Here is a 15,119-nt window from a genome sequence, read left to right as displayed (position 1 = left end):
GCAAATGTGGAAAACTCAGCAGTGGCCACAGGACTGGAAAAGGTCAGTTTTCATTCCAATTCCAAAGAAAAGCAATGCCAAAGAAAGCTCAAACTATCGCACAATTGCACTCACCTCACACACTAGTAAAGTCATGCTCAAAATTCTCCAAGCCAGGCTTCAGCAATATGTGAACCGTGAACTTCCAGATGTTCAAGCTGGTTTTACAAAAGGCACAGGAACCAGAGGTCAAATTGCCAACATCCGCTAGATCATCGAAAAATCAAGAGAGTTCCAAAAAACATCTATTCTGCTTTATTGAATACGCCAAAGCCTTTGTGTGGATCACAAAAAACTGTGGAAAATTCTTCAAGAGATGGGAATACCAGACCACCTGACCTGCCTCTTGAGAAACCTGGATGCAGGTCAGGAAGCAACAGTTAGAACCGGTCATGGAACAACAGACTGGTTCCAAATAGGAAAGGGAGTACGTCAAGGTTGTATATTGTCACCCTGCTTACTTAACTTATATGCAGAGTACATCATGAGAAACGCTGGACTGGAGGAAGCACAAGCTGGAATCAAGATTGCCGGGAGAAATATCAATAACCTCAGATATGCAGATGACACCACCCTTATGGCAGAAAGTGAAGAGGAACTCAAAAGCCTCTTGATGAAAGTGAAAGAGGAGAGGGAAAAACTTGGCTTAAAGCTCAACATTCAGAAAACTAACATCATGGCATCTGGTCCCATCACTTCATGGCAAATAGATGGGGAAACAGTAGAAACAGTGGCTGACTTTATTTATCTACATCTATCAGAAAAGCTAAAGTAAATCGAATGATCACATTAAAGGCTGGAAAGGAAGTGCAGCAGCAGGAACAGTGCTCTGCTGCTGGGACTGCAAATGGCCTCAACACCTTCACTGCAGCCACTCACGCCGCCCACCTGATGCAACAGCAGGAGAAAGGAAGAGCTCATGCTTCAGAGACGCTCACTGCAGTGCTTATAGAACCGACACGCCGTCTGGGGTTTGTTCTGAAACCGCGCACTGGGGACGGTGAGCGGCGGCAGGAGATGAAAGACCCACCGGCCGGCTTCCGAAGCGGGCGCCGGGCACAGGCGCCAGCAAACCCTGTGCGGTGTGAGGCAGGCGCGTGCGCTGTCCCAGAAGAACTGTGCTCCAGCTGAATGAGGTGAGTCCACCCTATGCTTTACAGGAGCCTAGAGCTGGGCATTCCTTTTATTTTTTGGCTGCACCATGTGGCTTACAGGATCTTAGTTTGCCAACCACGCCACCTCCAGTGGACACACAGAGTCCTATCCATTGGACAGAGGAGAACTTCCTTTTATTTGCTTTCAAATAATAAGTGCCCTAGACACAAAGAAGTGTTCCCCACTTTAGCAGCAGTGCTAAAAAGTCTCCCTGTCAATGCAGGAGACACAGATTCCACCCCTGAGTCAGGAAGATTCCCCAGAGGAGATGGCTACCCCTCCAGTAATCTCCCCTGGAAAATCCCACGGACAGAGGAGGCTGGCTATAGTCCATGGGGTTGCAAAGAGCTGGGCACGACTAAGCACATGCACACGGCATAAACCCAGACACGCGCCACCCACACAGATGCAACAGCAGGAACCCTACAGTCCCACCACGACGCAGGCACGACCTGGACCTCCTGCTGGGACCGGTCCGTGGGCAGACAAGCTGGCTTCGCTGGGGCCCTGTGCACTCCCGGCAACGGTGCAAGTGCTGCTCATCCAGAGCGGGCCAGCAGCCCTCTCTCGGGAAGACAGCTTGTTCATCCATCCCAGCTCCCACAGCAGCAGCCATGCAGCTCCCGGTGTGTCCCTCGGAGCAGTCAGAACCCGACCCCACACGACGGCTGATGGCAAGATCGGCATCAGCCAAGCCTTCCTCCCAAATCACATGGGCTGGGCAGATGATTACCTGGTCAGTTTTTCTTGCAATGAGATTGCCAATGGTCTTACTGAAGAAACTGGCGAGCAGAGGATTGAGGGGAGGCTCGCGGTCCAGGAAGCTGTAAAGAACGCTCAGCAAAGTCTCATCCCCTCCCAACCTGTCGTTCATTTGTGGCACGTCGCACGTCAGCAGCTCGCAGGCTGTGTTCGGGTATCTGCAAGGGCACAGAGCGGCAGCTGGGCGTGAGCTGGACTTCTCCACTGCTCAGGAAGCTGCTCAACAATCTCCTCTTAGGAAGCAACTCTACAAGCAAAAAGCAAAATGGTTAGACCTCGCAGTAGAATAAAAATGTGATTATTCTGCGACCAACCAGCACCGTTTACTGGAAGCTCACCGTTCAAGCGTCCTCTTTGCTGGCTCCTTACACCCTGACCCTGACACTACATTTCCGGACTCCGTTTCTATTTTCTACGGACCCTCTTCTACTCTCCCAGCCTCTCCTCTGCCCTCCACTCTCCTGCCAGGCCTCTCACGCGTGTCAGGTCGTCCTTCCCTCTCCACGCCCTGCTCACCTGCACACACCAACAAGCACAGACCGGCCTGTTCCCAGACTGAAGAGACCCTGCGTCACAGCTTAGGATGAAGCAGCAGGGCACGTGTTATGCGAATTATTATTAAGAAATGCTGTCTCACTCTATCTCACTGTTGACTACGCCAACTGTCTTTGCTGTCCACACTGTTTGCTGAACCCAGGGTAGGCAAGGTGTGAGTGGGGACGCTGGAAGAAAGCTCAAGGAGCTGTAGGAATGGCAGATGCATTTATCCCTTCCTGACTGGCATGGCCGCCATAGCAGCAGACACACGGTGGCCTCTCCTCTTGCGGCTGGCCCAGCGGACAGCGTAATGCAGCCACAACGCAGCCATAACCCGGAGACCAGGGCTTTTCAGGTGGAGCTTATGTATGTTTACAGAATAAAAGTGGCCCATGGCCGAGGGGGTACATTGTGCTGCGCATGTGCAGTAAATGACCACAGCTACTACGCAACCGCGCGCTCCCAGAACCGCGCGCTCCCAGAACCGCGCGCTCCCAGAACCGCGCGCTCCCAGAACCGCGCGCTCACAAACCGCGCGCTCACAGAACCGCGCGCTCCCAGAACCGCGCGCTCCCAGAACCGCGCGCTCCCAGAACCGCGCGTTCACAAAACGCGGGGACAGGGCTGGGGTGAGAGAGCCAGACCACCGCCATTTTGGCTAACTGGCTACTTCCCTACAAATATCAATATATGCAAAAATGTATTATTCTTTAGATGAAAATGATCAGACACAACACAGTCCTGATCCCAGCATGTATAACCTCGTACCACTGTGCTCCCTGCCTGACCCTCTCACAGACACGGGCCCCGGACAGGCCTACCCGACGCCCTGTGGCATCCAGAGTCCGCCCGCCACAACAGTGCAGTGACAAGGCCTGGTGCCACACGCGGCACACTGGGGAACAGCCGTGAGGGTGCCCAGGGCCAGGACAGCCGAGTCTGCCAGGAGCCCTGGGGGTGGGCTGCCCTGCGGCACACTGGACACACGCCGCACAGGGCCTGCTGTGCAGCCTCAGGCACGTGACTGAGCCTCTCCAAACATGGGGGCTGAGAGTCCACCCTCCCCCAAGGCTGTGCATAAAGCAGAGCAGAGCCTGGCACACGGTCAGCCCTGGATCAAGGTCAGCCACAGTGACCCTCCAGCTCCTGGAAGCCACTCAGAGGGCCCCAAACGAAGGCGCTCACTGTGGGTCAGCTAGAGTAGCCTGGGGTTTAGAAGCTCCAGAGGAAACAGCTGACAGCGCGCACGGCCAACCAGGTGCAGAATGGGCGGAAGCAGGGCCATCAGCGTGGCTGTGGGGCAGCTGCTCCTGTTAGCCCAGGCGGCAGAGGCCCCACGGGGGCCCCAGACGATGCTTTCAACCTGCGGTGCTGGAGAAGACTCTATAGAGAGTCCGTTGGAGAGCAAGGATATCACGCCAGTGAATCCTAAAGGATATCAATCCTGAATATTGACTGGAAGGACTGCCGATGAAGCTCCAATACTTTGGTCACCTGATGCGAAGAGCTACCTCACTGGAAAAGACCCTGATGCTGGGAAAGACTGAGGCAGGCGGAGAAGGGGAGACACAGGAAGAGACGGTTGGATGGCATCACTGACTTGACATGAGTTTGAGCGAGCTCGGGAGACAAGGAAGCCTGGCGTGCTGCAGTCCACAGGGTTGTAAAGAGTCGGACACCACTGAGGAAGTGAACAAACAAACACACAGCTCCCCCAAGTTACAAAGGGCAGGTTCAAACAGTAGATGATCAGGGAAGGCAGGGGCAGTCACGAAACACTGCCACAGCCCGGGGGCAGGGCCCTGAATGTCCTTCCGTCGCTCAGTCGTGTCCTCCTCTCTGCAGCCCCGTGGACCGCAGCACGCCAGGCCTTCCCGTCCTTCATCATCTCCCGGAGTCTGCTCAAACTCATGTCCGTTGAGTCGGGGATGCCATCCAACGATCTCATCCTCTGTCGTCCGCTTCTCCTCCTGTCTTCAATCCTTCCCAGCATCAGGGTCTTTTCCAGTTAGTTGGCGCTTCCCATCAGGTGGCCAAAATATTGAAGCTTCGGCTTCAGCGTCAGTCCTTCCAATGAATATTCAGTGTTCATTTCCTCCAGAATTGACTGGCTGGATCTCCTTGCAGTCCAAGGGACTCTCAAGTCTTCTCCAACACCACAGTTCAAAAACATCAATTCTGCAGCACTCAGCCTTTTTTATTGTCCAGTTCACACAACTATACATGACTACTGGGAAAACCATAGCTTTGATTAGATAGATCTTTGCTGGCAAAGTAATGTCTCTGCTTTTCAATATGCTGTCTAGGTTGGTCACTGCTTTTCTTCCAAGGAGCAAGCATCTCCTGCTAAAGGGATACATACAAGAATACCTTTCAGCTCTTCAACAGAACTAAGGCCCCCCATCACTGCCGCCCCCAGAAGGATGACAGTAACTTCAGGCTGTGCCCAAGATTCCTGGAGCTCTGCCCTGTTACCTCACCACCAACCAAAGAGAAGAAAGCACCACATCCCACAGCCCTCACCTCAAATCTGCCTATAAGCTTCTCCCCTAAAACTACTAGGGAGTTCAGGGCTTTTGGGCACTGATGCCAAGCAGGGCCCTCTAGGTCTCCCAGGCAAGGCAGCCTTTTTGTCCCCCATTTCCTTTAGTTCAGTTCAGTTCAGTTCAGTTCAGTCGTGTCCGACTCTCCACGACCCCATGAATCACAGCACGCCAGGCCTCCCTGTCCATCACCAACTCCTGGAGTACACTCAAACTCATGTCCACAGAGTCGGTGATGCCATCCAGCCATCAAAGCATCAATTCTTGGCTCAGTGCTAAAGAATTTGCCTGCTGACACAAAAGAGGCACGTTCAATTCCTGGGTTGGAAAGATCCCCTGGAGAAGGAAATGGCAACCCATCCAGTATTCTTGCCTGGAAAATCCCATGGACAGAGGAGCCTGGTGGGCTCTCGTCCATGGGGTCCCAAAGAGTCGGACACGACGAGTGCGCACACATAGCCTTCTTCTTACAGACAAGAGTGCAGCTTCCATGCCCTTCTCTGAGTTCTAAAAGGCAGAAGAGTTACTAATCAAAGGAGGAGCAGCCAGGAAACCACGTGAAGCGAGACTGAAGGGCCCGGAGAGGCCCGTAAAAGATCAGAAGACGACCACCAGAGGCCCTGCACACAAGACCCTCCTCTTGTCAGCAACCCCACTCCTTAGAAATTCTGCAGAAGAAAGAATGAAAGCCTGTTACGGCTTTGGTCCTTATCACACACCCCTGCCTGACTATATGATCCCGACTCACCAGGAAGTGGGGGCACAGTCCCTGAGGCACTAGCCTATTTAGTGTTCCCCTTTTGCCTGGCAAAGTAATAAAGCCATTTCCCTGGTGGCTCAGACGGTAAAGAATCTGCCTGTAATGCAGGAGACCGGGTCTGATCCCTGGGTCGGGCAGATCCCCTGGAGAAGGGAACGGCTGCCCTCTGCAGTTCTCTTGCCTGGAGAATCCCATGGACAGAGGCGCCTGGTGGGCTAGAGTGCATGGGATCGCAAAGAGTCGGACACGACTGCGCGAGTAACACTCTTTTCCTTCTCCTCCACAACTCTGTCTTCATATTTCTGTCTGGCAATGGTGCGCAGAGAGCCAACATTTTGGCAGCAGCACGAGCCACCTCTTCTTGCTTTCAGTTCAGTTCAGTCCCTCAGTCGTGTCGGACTCTCCGCGACCCCATGAATCACAGCACGCCAGGCCTCCCTGTCCATCACCAACTCCCGGAGTCCACTCAAACTCATGTCCACAGAGTCGGTGATGCCATCCAGCCATCTCATTCTCCGTCGTCCCCTTCTCCTCCCACCCCCAACCTTTCCCAGCATCAGAGTCTTTTCCAGTGAGTCAACTCATCGCATGAGGTGGCCAAAGTATTGGAGTTTCAGCTTTAGCATCAGTCCTTCCAATGAACACCCAGGACTGATCTCCTTTAGAATGGACTGGTTAGATCTCCTTGCAGTCCAAGGGACTCTCAAGAGTCTTCTCCAGCACCAGAGCTCAAAAGCATCAATTCTACTGCGATCAGCTTTCTTCACAGTCCAACTCTCACATCCATATATGACCACTGGAAAAACCATAGCCTTGACTAGACGGACCTTTGTTGGCAAAGTAATGTCTCTGCTTTTTAACATACTATCTAGGTTGGTCATAACTTTCCTTCCAAGGAGTAAGCGTCTTTTAATTTCATGGCTGCAATCACCATCCGCAGTGATTTTGAAGCCCAAAAAAATAAAGTATGACACTGTTTCCACTGTTTCCCCATCGATTTCCAATGCTTGCTTAGCCCCACAGAAAAACACATTTCTCTGCTCCAACCTCTGATGCTTCAGTTTGGCCTCACAGTGCCTCGAGCACAGGAGCCTGCGTTCTGTAACACTCAGAGAGGCCTGGGTGCAAATAGTGGTCCCCAGGCAGGTGGATGGCTTGCTGCAGTGAGACTCCCTGGTTTCGTTCACTTTGTTTTGTACTTATTTATTACTAATTTCTCCCAAGCTCTTTGACTATAACGTTCTCCTGGATTATTGGTGCCACTTCTGAGATCCCCCTGTCCTGACCCAGGGGATAAAGTGCTGAGAAACTGCAGAGCAACAGAGTTAGAAAAGGCCCTAGGATGCCCCTGAGGAACATTGGGGGCCTGTGGCATCAGACCTCTCAGCAGCAGGGCTGGAGTCAGGAAGAGAAGGTGTGAGTGAGTCGCATGGACATCTCAGTGAACACAGGCTGCCCTGGCCCTGGGAGCCCCGCGGGGACCCTCCGTCAGAGCTGCCACCCTCAACGGCGAGCCATGAGGGGACTCAGGATGGGAGGGTACAGGATGCGGCCGAGACAGCTGCAGGGCAGGTTAGAGGAGTGGCGCGGTGAGCCCAGACCCCGCACCTTCCCAGGCACAGAGAGGCGCTCCATCTGCAGCGTGAGTTGTCTAGTCTTCTTTAATAAAACGGTGATCTTCTGCAGTTCTGACTACCTGGTCTTTGCTGCAAAAACTCCTACACAGCTTGGCTCCTCACTCGCCTCTTCAGAGGCGTCCCTGAGTGATCTGGGAGTCTTCTCCCCAGGGTTTAAAGTCTTCAGAGAGTCTGCCAAGTAAAACGTAATTCTCAGCTTTTAAGCTGTGCCTTTTTTTTCAGCTGACAAAGACAACCTTGGAGTCTTCACAACGGCAGGAGAACCATGTCCAGGCTGGACAGGACCCGGCAGAGCCAGTCCGAGGGAGAAGGGCACACTCGGGAGGCTGTCAGAGAACAGAATTCGCCAGGGGCAGCAGGCGAAGGAGAGAAAGGATGGAACCCGGGAGCTCAGGAGGTAGCAACCACTGGGGGAGGGAGCCAAGGCCAGGGCTGGTATGGCGGAGGCTCCCGGGGCCTCTGCATGCTGCTCTGTGGCCTGGCCTCGGAGGCCCCCTCTGCTCTGCCCCGCAGGACGGGGTGGGGGCGTGGAGAGCCCTCCCTGGGCTGCTGGACCAGCCCCGCTCCCCACAGGCACACAGGTCTGTGCCTTGGGAAGAGGAAGCCTGCCTCCACCCACCGCCACCACTGCGTCAGAAACAACAGTGGGAGCTCAGCGTCCACCTGTGGACTCTTCCATCTCATTTCTCAAATGGTCCAAAGCTTGGCAGGCAAACTGCACAGGAACCTGAAGAAAGAGCCAGAAGCATCCTCAGGAATCTCGGGCCAGCTCCTGGCCGCAGGCTGCTGCACAGGGCCTCACCTGCATGGAGCTCCTCTAGCATTAGCAGAGAGTCAACTACTCAGGGTGGCCCCCTGGGCCCCACGGCTCAGAGGCGCCCCTACTTCCCAGACAGGTCTCTGCAAAATCCAGCCTGCAGCCAACGGGCCGATGCGGCCATCAGGGCAGCCACGGGGGCAGCCATCTGGAGGCTGAGATGAGGGGGCTCCTGGCCACTGCGCTCACGCCCAGCTTACTGGGCGCTGCCAAACACCCCAAGGGCCACGCAGAGTGGCTCAACAGAGACCCATGGCTCAGGGCCTGAAACAGGTCCAATCTGTACCCTCGGCACCTCTGAAAAATAATCCTGACCCCACACCCTCCTCCAGCTACTACCTCATCCATCTACCCAGCCTATTTCTCTTTGCAAAAAGCACACTGAATTTTAACTAAAAGCAAACTAATCTTTAATAAGCAAGTTAATTTTAAAATTAACTTTTAAATTAAAAAAGTTCTACTTTTTTTAACAGGTGACATGCACACATGCGTTAACGACTCAGCACGACCAGGCTCCTGAGGAAGAGCCCCCACCCCCACTTGCAGGCCACACTGCTGAGACGGGCACCACACTGAGACGGGCACCACACTGCTGAGACGGGCACCACACTGCTGAGACGGGCACCACACTGCTGAGACGGGCACCACACTGCTGAGACGGGCACCACACTGCTGAGACGGGCACCACACTGAGACGGGCACCACACTGAGACGGGCACCACACTGAGACGGGCACCACACTGAGACGGGCACCACACTGCTGAGACGGGCACCACACTGAGACGGGCACCACACTGAGACGGGCACCACACTGAGACGGGCACCACACTGCTGAGACGGGCACCACACTGCTGAGACGGGCACCACACTGCTGAGACGGGCACCACACTGAGACGGGCACCACACTGAGACGGGCACCACACTGAGACGGGCACCACACTGCGACGGGCACCACACTGCTGAGACGGGCACCACACTGAGACGGGCACCACACTGCTGAGACGGGCACCACGCTGAGACGGGCACCACGCTGAGACGGGCACCACGCTGAGACGGGCACCACGCTGAGACGGGCACCACGCTGAGACGGGCACCACGCTGAGACGGGCACCACAGCCTCTCGGCACCCTCTCTATTATTCACCTCCACGTTTCCAAATAAAACACAGACAGGCGTCTTCAGCAACTGCAGGCATCACGAACCGACCTCCCGTGTGACACAGGAGCTCTCCCATCATCCGGCCCGTCCACCCCACTGCCCTCTCCCCGCCTCTATAAACTTGTACCACAGTTCTTCATAAGTCCCTCTCCAGGGCTGCCCTGTCTGTACAAACGTGCACACGCTGTCCCGTCTGCGACTTTTATGCGTCCCGGCCCAGAGCGGCAGGTTTCCTTGCTGCCTTGTGGCGCTTGCCGACTGCCAGTCTCCTCAAACTCCGCCTGTAAAGCTCTCCCGGTCTCTCCTGCCGCGCTGGCCCCTCTGACCAGAAGCACAGCCAGCCGGCCAGCCCTGCTCCCCACCGCACTGCTGCTAGCGCCGCAGACAGGGGAGCCTCGCTCAGGAGCTAAAGGATTAAAGGAGCGGGGTTACTAACAGCGACGTGGAGACAAGACCAGGCGCGTCTCAGGAGATGGCCTGACAGCTTCTGACCCCCCACGGGGTGGCCCCGCGCCCCGGTTCCTCCACAGGCAAGCCCCTGCCTCTCTCCAGAGCACTCCAGCCAGACGGGTGTGCAGACCACAGCACTGACCCCCCGCCCTTGTCGGCTCCTCTTGCTTTATTTGCCTCCTGAGTCAGCAAAGACATTCTACAGAGGGTCAGAGAGTAACAACTTTCGAAGGTCTATGTTGTCACGGCCAACAGGTCATGGGTGTATCCAACAAGACTTTACTGATGGACAATGAAATGTGAATTCTGCCATTTTCAGGTAAACAAATACTATTTTTTTCCCAACCAGGTTAAAATGTAAAACCATTCTCAGCTGGTAGGTCCTACAAAAACAGGATCTGACCTCACACACGCTTACCCAAGTGGGCCACCTGAGTAGCTGAGGGCACCCTGTCTGCCCTGACTCCCCGTGCCACCAACCCCTGCTCCTGCAAGTCCCAGAGTCTGAGTGGGACCCGAGCAGCACCCTCAGAGTCAGAGGCCAGTGCTGGGTCCTTCCTGCCACCCGAAGCCCCGCCGTTCACACTCCTCTGTCTGCACCCAGCCCTGGTCCCAAGCCCTCACTCGGCCCCCTCTGTCATCTCCTAACGTCACAGCTCTGAGACCAGCTGGGACCACTAAGGACACAGCACATTTCCTCCAGGCAGAAGACCCCATGGTCAAGCAGTCACATGCCGCCCATTGCTGGGGACTGGCCGTTTCACCAGGCTGAGTGCATGCGTCAGCCTCTGTCAGGGCTCAGCCTTTTTCCAACACACATTTACCCAAAATGCTTCAACGCAACGCACTGCTGCTCGCTACAACCTAGGGTGAGGAATCACATACAGGGATCCCAGACCTCAAACGTCACAGAAACAAAGCCCACCGGTGGCCCTTCTCACACGTCAGGTGGGGTCAATGTTCAGGGTCAGCCACTCCCTTTGAAAGCCTGGCCCCGACCATCCTCAAGCCCTGCCCGCTGATCCCCGAGCGCAGCCCAGCCCGGTACCCACTTGAAGCGGGCCCTCTCCTCCAGATCCAGGGCCGGGTCCTGAGTCACGAGGCCCACGAGCTCTTCCATGTTCTGCCGCCGGCACAGAAAGTCCAGCAGTTTCCGGTTCTGGGCCTTGCACTCCTGCAGGATGTCTTCTCCGTCCATCAGCTCCCGCAGCGTCACGCCCTCCTTATCCAGCAGCTTGTCAACGTGCGACGTGGCGCTCAAGTCAAACTTCCAGAACATGGTGCCGGCCACAGAGCTGCAAGCAGACAAGAGGGTCACTTCCCCCAGCCTGCGGACGCCGGCCTCAGCCACCCTGCACCTGAGTCCCAAGTCCACGCTGGCCGGCCCGGGCTGCAGGGGGTGCCCGCGCGGGCCACTCCCGCCTCCTCCCCTCTCACCGGAGCTCCTGCTCATGGCCCCGGGCCCGAGGCTGCACATGCCTGTCTCCCCATATCAGACAGCGAACATCCCTCCACCCAGAGAGTTCACGACTCACAAACCTCCTCCCAGTGTCCACCTCCCTCCTCAGTCAACACTGCCCACCTCTTCCCAGATGTCTCCAAATCATGTACATTTTTAATTTTCTGTACATTATCTTTTAAAAAGCTTTCTGGTTGAAGAGAGATGGCCCCTCCTGTGCAGCCAACTCTTAAGAGCAGCAAAGCGTTTCCGGGAGCGCATTTCCAGCCTGCAGGCTGACCCCCCAGGGCTCCCCACCCAGCCACCCCCACTGAGGGCCCAAACGCCAGGAGACCCCTTCCTCTGCTTTCATCATCCCAGCGCCAGGGACCAGGGGCCAGGCAACCAGAAGCCACCCACATAGCTTAAAGCCTGCCAAAATTATCCAAGCAAAAGTTGACCCTAAGCAGCTCCCCCTGTCCGGCCTCACCTTTCCTGTGGAAACCCCACAAAGGCCACGGCCTCAGCCCCCCGCTCCTGCCTCCTGACCCCTGGGCTTCCCTACTCAGCCCCGCTGAGGTCAGGGTCGCCCATCTCCAGGACCCAGGAGGGCAACAAGCTTTGATCTCCTGTCTCTCCTCCACCGCCCCCGCCTCCCTGCCCCGTCCCATCCCCTTGCTGGGTGGCCAGGGCTGCCCCTGAAGCTCCTCCTCCACCTGCACAGTGCAGCACTACGCTCCCCACTGCAGGCCTCTCACCCAGCAGCCCTCGGGCTGCAGCCCCCACCCCCGTGTCTCCAGGCCCGGCTCTCTGTGCCTGGACTATACAAGGCCTGACCACTCAGCAAGTCCCTGTGGCAGTCTGTGAGCCTCGGCTGGTTTTCTATGTTGGATACAAAATGAAAAACCTAAGCCTGTACTTTTAAAAATTCATCAATTATTTATTTTTGCGCTGCTGCACTGGGTCTCGGCTGCCTTTCTCTAGTTGCAGGGAGCAGGCACTACACTCCCTTCCGGTCTCATGCCTCTTCCCTCTGTGGTGGCTTCTCTTACTGTGGAGCATGGGCTCTACATACTCGGGCGTCAGCAGCCACCGCGTGCAGAGTCTAGAGTGCGGGCTCAGCAGTTGTGTTAGGTTCAGTTGCTCCTCCACATGTGGGATACTCCTGGACCAGGGATCAAACCTGTGTCCCCTGCATTGGCAGACAGATTCTTATCCACTGTACCACTAGGGAAGTCCTCGTAGTCTGTATCTCTAACAAAGTTGAACCTGTATTTTGAGATTACGAATCTTTTCAGTGTTAAATCACTATTTACAAAATCATGATGACAACAGACGGGGGATTTATCTGATCTAATATTTTTACTTGGAAGAGTAAAGGACCCTGCACACGGCAGGAAGCCCTAGTGTGTGTGTGAAGCCCACCTCTCAGAGCCCCGCGACACAGGCCCCTCAGCTGTCCAGCCATGCTCTCCACAGCCTCTTGTCTTCGCTGCATTAAACTCCCTTTTCCGAAACACAGACATCTTCCTGTTCCTCTCACATTGGTGTTAGAGCCTGTCTGGCCCCAAATGCCCACCACTCACCAAGGTGCGTTACCCAGTGTGCCTCCAGGGCCTCTGGGGACTTCCCGCTGCCTCCCCAACTGCACCCTTGCCACAAGTATGCTGCCTCTCTCCCAACACAAACTGCACTCTGCCTATACCCTTCTGCACACGCTCCTGTGCTCAGGCCCTCCACTGACAAAAATCCCATCTGCCCGCCAGACTCAGACGTAGGGCTACTTGAACATTCAGTGCAGGGACTCCACAAGCCGACCTGCACACAATTTCCATCTAGGTCCTAACATCTTCCTTATTTCTCTTGTGAGAAGTGCAGGTGGGTACTTGCAGTGTTAGTGACAGATTCTAGGGGACCAGGAAAAACGATTATGAGACGGACCTGGAGGAAAAGATGGCTGTCCCCACACAAATCAGGTGCCCTCTCTCCTAAAGCCCTACAGAATGACTTGTGCACTTGGATAACATACAATCCAGGGAGGGAGACCCCCACCTAACCAGGGCTTTTTTTCCAAACAAGAACTTGCCAGACAGGGCAGCTAGAGGTGGTCTCTCTGTGTCCTGTTTTCAGCCAGAGTGGGTGAGTGTCCTGAAGTCAGCTTGGCCCACACTAGCACAGCACAGCATCCTGTTAGTTCATACTGGCTGCATCCTGCAACGTCCTTTTACTGTCAACATACCTGCATCTTCATATTTACAGTGTTTGTTTTCTAAACAGCACACAGTTGATATGGTCTTGCTTTGCTCTTCTGTTATTCTTTGCCTTTTAATTACTTAACGATTATTTAATGTAACATGGTTGGGTTTAAGTAATTTGAAAAAAATATAACACACTTTAATGATTTTTAAAAAAAGACAGCTATCAGCACACTTAATGAGCTGAAAAGACTGAATGTTTTCCTCCTAAGACTGGAATAAGAAACTAAGCACGTCTATTCAAGATCTACTTCTATTCAAGGTAGTACTAGAAGACAAGAAAAAATACACATACAGATTAAAAAAGAGTAAGTAGAACTGTCCTTACTCACAGATGACATGACTGTGTAAGCAGAAATGCCTAAGAAGTCTGTATGGAAAAGAGCTAGTAGAATTAATGAGAGTGAACCTAGCTAGCTTTCCAGTTACAAGTTCAATATCCAAAAAGGAACTAAGTTGTTTCAGTATACCAGCAATAAAAGATGTTTAACTTCTGCTGTGCTGTGCTTAGTCGCTCAGTCGTGTCCGACTCTTTGCAACCCTGTGGACTGCGCCCTGCCAGGCTCCTCTGTCCATGGGATTCTCCAGGCAAGAATACTGGAGTGGGTTGCCACGCCCTCCTCCAGGAGATCTTCCCAACCCAGGGATAGAACCTATGTCTCCTGCACTGCAGACAGATTCTTCACCAGCTGAGCCACCAAGGAAGACCATGTTAAGCCATGGGTTTTTCTTAAACTGGTTTACTGATTCAATGCAATCCCAAATAAATTCTAGCAGATTTTTAAAAATAGAAATTGACAAGTTGATACTAAAATGTATATGGGAAAAAACCCAGGAGAACCAAAGCAATTTTGAAAAGAAAGAACAAAGTTGGAGTGCTAACACCACCTGATTTTAAGACTTCCTATAAAGTGAGGTCACTCAAGAGAGTGTGGTTCTAGTGTTTCAGCAGAACAAAACAGAGACCAGATGAAGAAAAGCACACACACAGTCAACTGACTTTCACTAAGTGTACCACAGCAGTTTAATGGGGAAAGTATAATCCTTTTCAACAAATAGCTCTGGAAAGCTGAGTATCTATATATAAATCAGACCTCAAACCTTACCTCACATCATACATGGATCACAGACTTAACCATAAACACTAACACTAAAATCTTTAGAAGAAAACTTAAGAAAAAAATATTTGTAAACTTCTGATAGATAAGACACAAGGCAAAACAAACCATTATTATTTATTTATTATTATATTTTTGCTCAAAAAACAGGAGAAGACACGCTTACAGAAGGAAACAAAATGGTTGGCTGCAACTGCCCTGGCATCTTCAGAAAACAGCAGCAGCAGTCAGAGCAGTGTGAGCAGACAACTGAAAGACCCGAAAAGCACCAAGAGCCCCAGGAGGCTCCTCAGAGGAGAATGAATGGAACACCCGTAAGTCTCCTCTCCAAACCAAGAAAAAGAAATCTTTTTCCAAAAAGGAGTTGGTCAGTAGTGATCTTGAAGAGACAGCTAGCACTGTAAGTCTCCCCAAAAGGAAGAACTCTTTCCCCTAAGGGGAACCAGACAG

At 53.6% G+C, this 15,119-nt stretch overlaps 1 protein-coding gene across 7 annotated transcripts in view; it reads right to left on the bottom strand.

The window, feature by feature from the left end:
• Positions 1 to 15,119, bottom strand: part of PPP6R2 (protein phosphatase 6 regulatory subunit 2) — a 61,487-nt gene that overhangs the window by 21,955 nt on the left and 24,413 nt on the right. For 6 of the 7 annotated variants that reach the window (XM_088837594.1, XM_088837595.1, XM_055396710.2 and 3 more), the window contains 2 exons: positions 10,911 to 11,153; positions 1,928 to 2,114 (listed from right to left, as the gene is read on the bottom strand). In XM_088837594.1, the coding sequence (XP_088693720.1) occupies positions 1,928 to 2,114; positions 10,911 to 11,137 (414 nt within the window). In that variant the 5' untranslated portion in view covers positions 11,138 to 11,153. Of the gene's footprint in view, positions 1 to 1,927; positions 2,204 to 10,910; positions 11,154 to 15,119 lie in introns of those variants that run through there. The other variant, XM_055396711.2, reaches the window with a different exon arrangement.

The sequence above is a fragment of the Moschus berezovskii genome, chromosome 6 (genome assembly GCF_049115385.1).
Source record: "Moschus berezovskii isolate FMDL1 chromosome 6, NW_MosBer_1.0, whole genome shotgun sequence".
In the NCBI taxonomy this organism is placed as follows: Eukaryota; Metazoa; Chordata; class Mammalia; order Artiodactyla; family Moschidae; genus Moschus; species Moschus berezovskii.
This window is presented reverse-complemented; position numbering and strand designations above follow the sequence as displayed.